We start from the raw sequence: 11,957 nt of genomic DNA on the forward strand, positions 1-11,957 counted from the left end.
GCAATCTTCGTTGGCCAACGAAGATATTTTACCACTTAAGCAATCGAGATTACCACGAGACCCAACAAACCCCCCTACAAACCACGATACCCTGCAAACACGCACCAACCAACATCACCAACGATACTGCGCATCGCACACTCCATCCTGTCTATCAACAGCTGACCTCCAATCTCCTACAGCCATTGACGCGTCCGCAGTTGTCCTCGATACCAACGACAGCTCCCAAAACCGACCCTTTCACGCACGGCGAGCGAATAGCATGGTTTGCTAACGAGCGGTAGCATAGCGGGTTGAACTTGATGTCTCCCACGCACTGGATACGCCGAAAGATGCGTCCGACACAGTAAAAGAGATAAAAGAGGAGGGTGGCATAAGAGAATGCGCCGTCCGGGAATCGAACCCGGGGCATCTCGTTGGCAACGAGATATTTTACCACTAAACAAACGGCGCTTACACGGACCAACAAACACCCCACAAACCACACAACCCTGCAACACGCACCACCAACATCACCAACGATACTGCGCATCGCACACTCCATCCTGTCTATCAACAGCTGACCTCCAATCTCTACAGCCATTGACGCGTCCGCAGTTGTCCTCGATACCAACGACAGCTTCCAAAACCGACCTTCCAAGCACGGCGAGCGAATTGCATGGTTTGCTAACGAGCGGTAGCATAGCGGGTTGAACTTGATGTCTACCACGCACTGGATACGCCGAAAGATGCGTCCGACACAGTAAAAGAGATAAAAGAGGAGGGTGGCATAAGAGAATGCGCCGTCCGGGAATCGAACCCGGGCATCTCGTTGGCAACGAGATATTTTACCACTAAACCAACGGCGCTTGCACGGACCAACAAACACCCCACCCACCACACCACCCCTGCCTGCAACACGCACCACCAACAATCGCCAAACGCACACTGCACATCACACACTCCCATCTCTGTTCTCATCCATACGACTCGAAACTCCGCATCTCTCAACGACCATCGTCAAGCCGCTCCGCCAGATTTGTTCCTCGCATATAGCACAGCACAGACTCCCCAAAAACGCAACTCTCCCACGCCAGCACACGCAGCACCAATTGCATGGTTTTAGACTCAAACACGACGCGTAGACCATATGACGCGTTGAAACTCGATGTCTCACTCACGCCACTCGATACGCCCGGAGATGCGTCCGACACAGTAAAAGAGATAAAAGAGGAGGGTGGCATAAGAGAATGCGCCGTCCGGGAATCGAACCCGGGGCATCTCGTTGGCAACGAGATATTTTACCACTAAACCAACGGCGCTTACACGGACCAACAAACACCCCACAAACCACACAACCCTGCAACACGCACCACCAACATCACCAACGACACTGCGTATCGCACACTCCATCCTGTCTATCAACAGCTGACCTCCGATCCCTACAGCCATTGACGCGTCCGCAGTTGTCCTCGATACCAACGACAGCTCTCAAAACCGACCTTTCACGCACGACGAGCAATTTGCATGGTTAGCTAACGAGCGGTAGCATAGCGCGTTGAACTTGATGTCTACCACGCACTGGATACGCCGAAAGATGCGTCCGACACAGTAAAAGAGATAAAAGAGGAGGGTGGCATAAGAGAATGCGCCGTCCGGGAATCAAACCCGGGGCATCTCGTTGGCAACGAGATATATTACCACTAAACCAACGGCGCTTGCACGGACCAACAAACACCCCACAAACCACACAACCCTGCAACACGCACCACCAACATCACCAACGATACTGCGCATCGCACACTCCATCCTGTCTATCAACAGCTGACCTCCAATCTCTACAGCCATTGACGCGTCCGCAGTTGTCCTCGATACCAACGACAGCTTCCAAAACCGACCTTTCACGCACGGCGAGCGAATTGCATGGTTTGCTAACGAGCGGTAGCATAGCGGGTTGAACTTGATGTCTACCACGCACTGGATACGCCGAAAGATGCGTCCGACACAGTAAAAGAGATAAAAGAGGAGGGTGGCATAAGAGAATGCGCCGTCCGGGAATCGAACCCGGGGCATCTCGTTGGCAACGAGATATTTTACCACTAAACCAACGGCGCTTACACGGACCAACAAACACCCCACAAACCACACAACCCTGCAACACGCACCACCAACATCACCAACGATACTGCGCATCGCACACTCCATCCTGTCTATCAACAGCTGACCTCCAATCTCTACAGCCATTGACGCGTCCGCAGTTGTCCTCGATACCAACGACAGCTTCCAAAACCGACCTTTCACGCACGACGAGCGAATAGCATGGTTTGCTAACGAGCGGTAGCATAGCGGGTTGAACTTGATGTCTACCACGCACTGGATACGCCGAAAGATGCGTCCGACACAGTAAAAGAGATAAAAAGAGGAGGGTGGCATAAGAGAATGCGCCGTCCGGGAATCGAACCCGGGGCATCTCGTTGGGCAACGAGATATTTTACCACTAAACCAAACGGCGCTTACACGGGACCAACAAACACCCCACAAACAACACAATCTCTTGCAACAGACACCACCAACATCACCAACGATACTGCGCATCGCACACTCCATCCTGTCTATCAACAGCTGACCTCCAATCTCTACAGCCATTGACGCGTCCGCAGTTGTCCTCGATACCAACGACAGCTCCCAAAACCGACCTTTCACGCACGGCGAGCGAATTGCATGGTTTGCTAACGAGCGGTAGCATAGCGGGTTGAACTTGATGTCTACCACGCACTGGATACGCCGAAAGATGCGTCCGACACAGTAAAAGAGATAAAAGAGGAGGGTGGCATAAGAGAATGCGCCGTCCGGGAATCGAACCCGGGCATCTCGTTGGCAACGAGATATTTTACCACTAAACCAACGGCGCTTGCACGGACCAACAAACACCCCACAAACCACACAACCCTGCAACACGCACCACCAACATCACCAACGATACTGCGCATCGCACACTCCATCCTGTCTATCAACAGCTGACCTCCAATCTCTACAGCCATTGACGCGTCCGCAGTTGTCCTCGATACCAACGACAGCTTCCAAAACCGACCTTCCAAGCACGGCGAGCGAATTGCATGGTTTGCTAACGAGCGGTAGCATAGCGGGTTGAACTTGATGTCTACCACGCACTGGATACGCCGAAAGATGCGTCCGACACAGTAAAAGAGATAAAAGAGGAGGGTGGCATAAGAGAATGCGCCGTCCGGGAATCGAACCCGGGGCATCTCGTTGGCAACGAGATATTTTACCACTAAACCAACGGCGCTTACACGGACCAACAAACACCCCACAAACCACACAACCCTGCAACACGCACCACCAACATCACCAACGACACTGCGCATCGCACACTCCATCCTGTCTATCAACAGCTGACCTCCGATCCCTACAGCCATTGACGCGTCCGCAGTTGTCCTCGATACCAACGACAGCTTCCAAAACCGACCTTCCAAGCACGGCGAGCGAATTGCATGGTTTGCTAACGAGCGGTAGCATAGCGGGTTGAGCTTGATGTCTACCACGCACTGGATACGCCGAAAGATGCGTCCGACACAGTAAAAGAGATAAAAGAGGAGGGTGGCATAAGAGAATGCGCCGTCCGGGAATCGAACCCGGGGCATCTCGTTGGCAACGAGATATTTTACCACTAAACCAACGGCGCTTGCACGGACCAACAAACACCCCACAAACCACACAACCCTGCAGCACGCACCACCAACATCACCAACGACACTGCGCATCGCACACTCCATCCTGTCTATCAACAGCTGACCTCCGATCCCTACAGCCATCGACGCGTCCCCAGCTGTCCTCGATACCAACGACAGCTTCCAAAACCGACCTTCCACGCACGACGAGCAATTTGCATGGTTAGCTAACGAGCGGTAGCATAGCGCGTTGAACTTGATGTCTACCACGCACTGGATACGCCGAAAGATGCGTCCGACACAGTAAAAGAGATAAAAGAGGAGGGTGGTATAAGAGAATGCGCCGTCCGGGAATCGAACCCGGGGCATCTCGTTGGCAACGAGATATTTTACCACTAAACCTCCTTCTCCTCGCGGCGTGGAGACTTAGAGGCTGTACGCTTCTTTGAGGGCTTGTCGGGCTTTCGGCTTTAGAGGCCTTAGCACGCGCAAGACCCTCGGCCAAGCGAGAGACGTTTGCGAGGGATTCGCTCTTCCTCATCGCCACCGGCTTTGGGAGTGCCCTTAGCCTTGACGGCCGGACTCTCAGAGCGCACATACGTTCTGGGACTGTTATCACCTTGATCACTAGCGAGCGACTGCACGCTGTCATCCTTGTGCTCACTGGGCACTGGGCTGTGCCCTCCCACAGAGCCCACAGGAGCATCGTGCGTGCTCTCGGACTCGGCATCGTCCTCACTGCCAGAGTTGAGCTCACGTTCCACGAACCGAGGGTTCGGACGATTGTCTGAGGCCGAGGGCGACGGACTGCGGCGCTTGCTTGCTCGCTTGCCCACAGCCGCGTCACCCGAGGAACCGATCGCCTCGGAGGCCACCTGAGTAGCCTCCTTGAGTGCCGAGCCTTTGCCGTGAGGCTTAGTGCTCTTGGCTTGCGCCTTACCGGCAGCAGCCTTGGAGCCTGTCTTAGCACCGCTCTTTGCAGTGCCACGAGGCATGGTAACGGTTGAATTGGAGACCTAGACGAAGAGCGCACAGGTTGCTGCTCGAAAACCATCGACTTGGCCGCGCTCGCGCGGCCAAGTCGATAATTTTCGACTTTGAGAATGAGAGTTTGTGACGAGCACCTCTTCATTCTGATTGGTCGGTAAACCGAACCTAAGTGGGGGAGGATGTAACGGGGTACGTAGCCCTAAGTGTACCCTGGTTACATGAAGTGTGACACTTCACACTTCAGGTGTATGACACGTCATACTCCGGGATATTTGGTACAAGGTACCAAGGTCGTTCAAAGTCAACCATTGGTCAAACGACATTGCATTTCTATAGGTAACTTTTCGTTTGTATAAAACCCAAACTTAATCTACCTATAAATATACTCAATTTACAATCTACCTTATTTAGGTCACTTCGCTCTCTTTAAATAACGAGGGGACCTGTGAACTGCCGTTCACTGAGAGTTTGTAAACTCTCGGAAGATAACTTCCTCTAGCGCAAGGTGCTGTGTGACCCCGTCACAGTCAGGAAAGAGGCTACTATTCGAGTGTTTTATAATTTCTTCCCGTCATGTATTACTGTATTATCTTTCCTTTACCGGTATTGATACCAAAGAACCAACCTAAACCGCGGAATACCGCCTTTATCTGGCCAACATTATTCAGGCTCGCGAATACAGTAGGGCCGTGTTTTCTGAAAGTGAAGACAAAAACTGCGTGCGTTTTGTAGACACATATATTACCTTCTAATGCTGCTGCTGGAGAATGAAGTCTCTGTTGATCGTGTTGTCGACTGTGGATGAAGCCACTGCACTGGGTCATTTACTGGTTGTGAGACTGATAAGATTTAAACTTGCGAATTAATGTTCTGATGTCAGCTTCTTGCGCTTAACGTCGCGCGGCTGTCAGGTTGTATGTACCATCTCGAAGTTGTGCAAACAAAGTACATACTGCGGCTGCGAGCTTCGCAGTGCGAAGCAGGCTTGCGAGAGCTGCAATTCACAACGTTATTTACAATGGAAAGTAATTTTAAGCTGCAAGGGGTAATAAACTGAAAGCACATAACGTTTGTACAAAATCGATACCAGTACCGGGACTGCAATTTATGATCTAAGACCTGGAAAATCTGAACCGGTAATACGGTAAGCTACCGTACCATCGGTAACACTTTGCGGGATGGTATGACCATCTGTTTCTCAAAAGTGGGTTGGAATTTGATTTCGTTGGGTAACGCGATCAAGTGCTTACATTTCGTGTTTGTATGGTGTACCCATTTTGGTGGCGATCCAGTGGGATTTTCACCGTGAATTGTCAAGGGCTGCGGTTGGCTTGTCGTCAACAAACGTCAGCAGCTCTCTCCCCTTTGCCTGCGCCAGCGTTGACCGCGACCTCACTTCCGCATTTCCTCAAGCGCCCACAGACCATCACTCTGTTCTCTTCCTACACCTAGTAACATGCGCGCCGCCCTGCAGCTATCCCGTCGTCTGCGCTCCCCCGCCACACGTACCATGCGCGCACACTCCACAGCCGCTGCGCCGGTGTCACTCGCCGCTTCCTGGGACCGTCCGTTCCCTTCCATCTTGGTGCGTTTTCGCATTACTTTCCTAGCAACTACTGTACAACATACTAACATGAGTGATGGTCCTTTATAGGTGTCCGCTGATGGCGTCTCGGCCCAAGGCTCATTCGCCGAGGCGCAGGCCAACTACCTCCAACCTGACATGGAGGTGGTGAAGGAACTGGATGCTCTGCTACACGAGAAGAAGATGGGTATCGTTGCGCATTTCTACATGGACCCGGAGCTACAGGGCATTCTGTCGTCGCTGTCGTGGCCTCACACGTTCATCGCCGACTCTCTGGCTATGGGCGAAGCTGCGGCTAAGATGGCCAAGAAGGGAATCCAGTCGGTGGCCGTGTTGGGAGTCGACTTCATGTCGGAGAGTGTGCGCGCAAATTTGGACTCGAACGACTTCGAGCACATCCCAGTGTATCGCCTGGCCGAGCAGAAGATTGGCTGCAGTCTGGCCGAGTCGGCTGAGAAGCAGGCATACCTCGCGTACCTGCAGAAGGCTGCCAAGACGCCAAACAGTCTGCACATTGTGTACATTAACACGTCACTGCGTAGCAAGGCCTTCGCTCACGATCTTGTGCCCACGATCACCTGCACGTCCTCGAACGTAGTGCAGACTGTGCTACAGGCTTTCGCACAAGTGCCGGATATCAACGTCTGGTACGGACCGGACACGTACATGGGCGAGAACCTGCAGCAGATGTTTGAGCACATTGCGCAGCTCCCGGACGAGAAGATTCGTCAAATCCACCCTCAGCACAACCGCAAGACAATTGCTGAGCTGCTCACGCGCTTCGACTACTTCAAGGAGGGGAACTGCGTTGTGCACCACATGTTTGGTGACAAGGTGACGCAGCGCGTCCGTGACGAGTACAGCCATGCTTACCACACGGCACACTTTGAAGTGCCTGGCGAGATGTTTACACTCGCGATGGAGGCCCAGAACGAGGGCCGCGGTGTTGTTGGCTCGACATCCAATATCCTGAACTTTATTAAAGCGAAGACGGCCGAGGCTGTTAAGAACCAGACGGGAGAGAAATTGAGCTTCGTGCTGGGCACGGAGGCGGGCATGATTACGGCTATCGTGCGTGGCGTGCAGGAGACACTAAACACACAGCAAGGAGGTGTCAAGCCCGCGGTGGAGATTATCTTCCCTGTGTCGGCGGATGCTATTGCTACAGAAGGGGACGAGTTGGTGCCTGGCGTTGCTGGCGGTGAGGGATGCTCGACTGCTGGTGGCTGCGCTACGTGTCCATTTATGAAGATGAACGACATCGACGCTCTGTTCCGTGTGGTTGAGGGCGTGTCAGCGAACGCCAATGGCTCCGATCCGCTGGCGAACTTCTACCCGCAAAAGTACAGTGAGCTTATCCAGGGCAAGACTGTCACAGATGTCGGCGTGAAACCCATTCTGCACATGAAAGCGTTGATGGAAGGACAAAAGTTGTCGGATGCATTGGTGCAGGATATTCAGACTCGGACACCGGGTGCCGGCTGCCCCGATTCCAAGTAACCGCGTAATCCAGCATTCTAAGGTGTCTCAATGAAATTTGTTTAGCTTTCAACGAAGTACTAAACTTTCGTGGTCCATTAGTATGATTACTGAACTTGCTGTACTGGAAGCTCGAGTGGCATCGAGGTACTTGTACCGGACACTACTGCTACTTAGTCAGCAGGTGTGATGCTGACTCGTCGGATCTATTTTTACACTCCGAAGGCAAGTCAATATGAAGGGGAAATTGTCAAACCTGGGTGCTATCCAAATAGCGTTTGCCAGATTGTGATCACCCTTGCCAGATCCTGGTACTCTGGTGAATTAGATTTTCGATCAAGCCATCTCTGACGATGGGGCGCGGAGATAGTTGGATGCGACTAGCCACTCAATATGACACAACCATAACGGAGTCGTGCTTGTCACTGTTAACTGTGTGGGGGAGCAGTAAACGCAGTAAACGCGTACAGTACTGCACACCCAAGTGCTCATTTGAAAAGCACTTTGCCCAGCGACTACTTCGTCGGCTCATCCGAACGGCTGAAAAGCCCGCGCTGCAACGACTCAAATGTACAGTACTGTAGTAAAGTAAACGCGAAGGTGCTCATTGAACATGTTCTTAGGGTTGGTAAGTGTGCAAGTAAAACAACCGAGGAGAAGTTGCTGGCGGCTCTACCTCTTAATTGCTCTTCTGTGTGTGTGTGTGGGGGGGGGGGGGGGTGCCGCCTCACTGATTATAACCCTCGTACGTGCGAGCACATGTAGCAACGACAGCGTGCGTACGTGAACATGAGCTGAATACAATTACTCCATTCTCAGCACAGTCAATATCATCAGTACTTTTACTATTGTGACGGGTGTCAAACACTGGGATTGATAGAAGAGTGTTTTTTTTGCCAGACTACTTTACAGTACCGGTATGTAAATGAGACCAGTATTACCGCTCCACTAAACTAACGGATGCGCCCGAATAAAAGCCCCCTACCGAATAGTGTCCTGTGGGGTGCTACATGCCTGCACTATTAAATACTGAATAGAGACCTTATAAAAACTACCAAATCTGCTATTACAAACTTGCTGACCATCCATTCTACAGAGAGAAACACTTTCCCGTCATTTCCAATAATGCCTCATCAAAGGCAGTCAGTTAGTAAGCAAGAGGTGATCAAGTGGATTAAAGATGCCGTTTCAAGGACCTACTGTACACGGAAATTAACGCTTGGAAAGAGTCAGACCGAGTCGAATACACTCGCTTTGGTAACCCACGTATGCCAAGTGCTGACACCGTTTGCGATTGGGGCCTCCGCGCGTGGCGAGACACGGATGAGGCAATAATCATGCGGAGCGTTGAAATAGCAGGCTTCTCGAGAGACCCCTCGTCGTGGTTTATATCCAAGCACGATGTGTAAGGCGCAAAATTTCGTGAAAAGTGGTCGAAGGAACCGCATATGAACGAAGACGTCGATCTGTTAAATCTTTCAGAGTTAGATGATGCGTTAGACGATATTAACCTGGTACACGAATCATTTCAGCAAGGAATAAAGTCCTTACCCGTTTAAAGGCCTCTCTGTCACTTTCGGGCGGCACTATTAAATATAGTCCGGACTCTAATAGGGCGCGTCCGCTAATACTCGAGTAATATTAGCGAGACGAGGATAAGCACTATTATTGTAGTAGTACTATACTACTGGACTATTGATGCTGTCGACCACCTAAAAATTTAGACGACGACTATCTAAATACTCCGGGCCAAGGAAGAAAAGGAATCAAAATGCAGACAATCTCTAAATGCTTGCCTACGACGTCTCGGATTCCAAATAAAAGACAAAATGACCCCTCGTTAGGGCAGCCGAAACGACTGGTGGTTGCAGTACAAGCCTCTAAAGCGGTCTTGTGAGACAAACCGTTCCAGCGTGTGACCAATTTCACGGGCGAACTTCAGTGTTATCGTCGAAAACTCTCACGACAAAGAAAAGTTAGATGGCGAAGATTATGCTGTCCAATCCTCAAATGCGCTGTCCAAAGGCAGCTAGTAATTAGATAGGAATAAGCTATTAGAGACTTTTCGCAATAGTCTTTGTCGCTACTTTGCCCGCACAAAACACTGGGCAAAGATAATGTGCAGCATCCACATTACGAGCTTTCGCAGATTTCAATATCTTAGACCAAAACCCTCCCAAATCTGTTCAAGATCTCCACTACCAATCACTTTTCATCCAGCATGGAGCTGCTCCTCCTGCTCCACGAACTCCTCGGCGGCGCAGTTACGGCTACGGAGGCAGCTCTGTTACTCAGCTTCGAACAGCCTGAGCGTCCGATCATCCCAGAAGTCAGGTTTTGCGTCACAACTCTATCGGGCGAGGACTGTAGGCAGCAGTTTCGTTTTGATGTCGCCGGCGTCATCCGCCTAACGGAGCTCTTCGCTCTTCCGGAGTTCGTGACACGGGCTCGCGCGATAAGGCGGACGCCACTGAGGCAGTGTGCATCTTGCTCCATCGCTTGACCTACCCCAAGCGCCATTACGACATGATTCACAGATTTGGGCGCTCCACAAGCGCCCTGTGCCGTATTTCCATGCACGTCGGTACGTGATGAGCAAGGACGCATGGGCAGTGAAATTGGTTGACTAACTCTTTTACAGTAATGTACTTGTATGATAGATACGAGGATACTATCTACTGCCATGAAGCAGTCGTGGCCGAGCGCATCCGTGCATTTGCAGATGCTGTGCACCGCACCGGGTCGCCTATGAAGAACGTTTTTGCGTTCATAGACGGCACCAAGAACCGCATTTGCCGGCCCTCGTCTCGCCGTGGGCGCGGAGCAAACCTTCAGAAGCAGGTGTACTCGGGCCACAAGCGCACTCATTGCCTCAACTACCAAGCAGTGGTCGCCCCCGATGGACTAACCCTGCATTTCTGGGGGCCGATCGAGGGTCGGCGGCATGACAGCACGCTGCTGCGTGAGAGCAAATTTATCGAGTATATGGAGGAGCGAGCCACCATATTAGATGGGTACGCTCTCTACGGGAATCCGGCTTATAAAATACGCAAGTTTCTAGTGTCAGATTTTCGAGAAACGGCGCCGACGGATGCCGAGCAGCTCTTCAACAAGCTCATGAGCTCTGTCCGAGAAGCTGTTGAATGGAAGTTTGGTAGCATGAAATCATTGTGGGCATTCATCGACTTTAACAAGTCTCTCCGTCTGCGACTGAGTCCCACTGGTAAGTATGTGCTTGTGAGCATGTTGCTCACAAACTGTCACTGCTGCTATAATGGAGGCAATCAAATTAGCGCCTTCTTCGGCTTGGCTCCACCCTCGCTAGATGCATACCTAGCTAAGTGAACGTCAAACCTCGCTAAATAAACGTCATTTGTGTATCCCTTTCAATCACCTTTATTTGCTTTAACAACTGCAAGCACAGCATCACCTTTCACGCTGACAAGGCGGAACATTTGCTCGTTTGCCTCTCGGCGGGATCAAGCTGCTTCATCGCGGTCTTCTTCTCGTTCTCGTCGGCGGCGTTCAGCTTCCAGCTCCCGCACCTCTTGTCTCTCCGCCAGCTCCTTCTCCTTGAGCGTGATCAGGAGATCCTTCAACTCCGTCTCCTTGCGCTTCTTGACGGGCGTGCTGTCGTCTCCGCTCTCTTTAAGCGACTCCATGGCAAGTCGACGCGCGACAAGCGACGTCTCCTCCTCGCGCTCGCGCTTTCGGAGCTCGGTCTCCTTCGCGGCGGCCGTCTTGGCTGCATGGTCGTCGAGCTTTGCCACCAGGTCGTCCAGCAGGATGACCTTTTCCGACTCGTCCTCGTCCACGCCCGACGCCTTCGCCGACTCCTCCGCTGCAGCACGGTGGGCCTCGACTAGCTTGTCGAAGCGCCCGCTGGCCGTCTTGCCACTCAGCTTGTTGCGTAAAAAATTCTCGTGCAACAAGCTTAGTGGAAAGGGCCTCCCACGCTGCCATGATGCCACCTCGCTGCCGGAGGAATGGGCGGCCCGCGTGGATTTGGCGCAGCAGAGCCATGTCTTCATCGTCTGTGAAGTTCTTGCGGCGCGGCGCTCCAGCCATGGTCCTTAACGAAGATCTGAAAGTGCTGCACTCGTGGCCACGAGTGGAATTGGTTGTGTGAACCACACGTGTTTGATGGAGAAAGCTGTCTCCACAATCGCGATTTTTGTGGACTCCAATCCTCACTACTGGCCCCACCGGACCGTCTCTCGACTGTTTTTGGCTTT

The 11,957-nt window shown here is 52.0% G+C and overlaps 2 protein-coding genes, 1 non-coding gene and 1 pseudogene across 4 annotated transcripts; 1 reads left to right on the forward strand and 3 right to left on the reverse strand.

Annotated features, from left to right (window-relative positions):
* Window positions 1–1,626: 1,626 nt before the first annotated feature.
* PITG_26634 lies at window positions 1,627–1,697 on the reverse strand. Its single transcript has one exon. It is a non-coding gene; the product is annotated as a tRNA-Gly (tRNA).
* A 2,310-nt stretch (window positions 1,698–4,007) lies between these two features.
* On the reverse strand, window positions 4,008–4,078 carry PITG_26640 (annotated as a pseudogene). The gene has a single exon. The product of its transcript is annotated as a tRNA-OTHER (tRNA).
* A 1,987-nt stretch (window positions 4,079–6,065) lies between these two features.
* PITG_06783 (quinolinate synthetase A protein, putative) lies at window positions 6,066–7,795 on the forward strand (the record flags this gene model as incomplete). The annotated part of the gene is made up of 2 exons (XM_002904728.1): window positions 6,066–6,243; window positions 6,313–7,795. 2 exons carry the CDS (start codon window positions 6,115–6,117, stop codon window positions 7,741–7,743), a joined length of 1,560 nt encoding a protein of 519 aa, XP_002904774.1.
* Window positions 7,796–11,201: 3,406 nt separating this feature from the next.
* Window positions 11,202–11,753, reverse strand: PITG_06785 (uncharacterized protein; the record flags this gene model as incomplete). The annotated part of the gene is made up of 1 exon (XM_002904729.1): window positions 11,202–11,753. The coding sequence occupies one exon, from the start codon at window positions 11,751–11,753 to the stop codon at window positions 11,202–11,204; it is 552 nt and encodes a 183-aa protein (XP_002904775.1).
* Window positions 11,754–11,957: the final 204 nt, after the last annotated feature.

Source organism: Phytophthora infestans, genomic scaffold (assembly GCF_000142945.1).
Source record: "Phytophthora infestans T30-4 supercont1.10 genomic scaffold, whole genome shotgun sequence".
NCBI classification, from domain to species: Eukaryota; Oomycota; class Peronosporomycetes; order Peronosporales; family Peronosporaceae; genus Phytophthora; species Phytophthora infestans.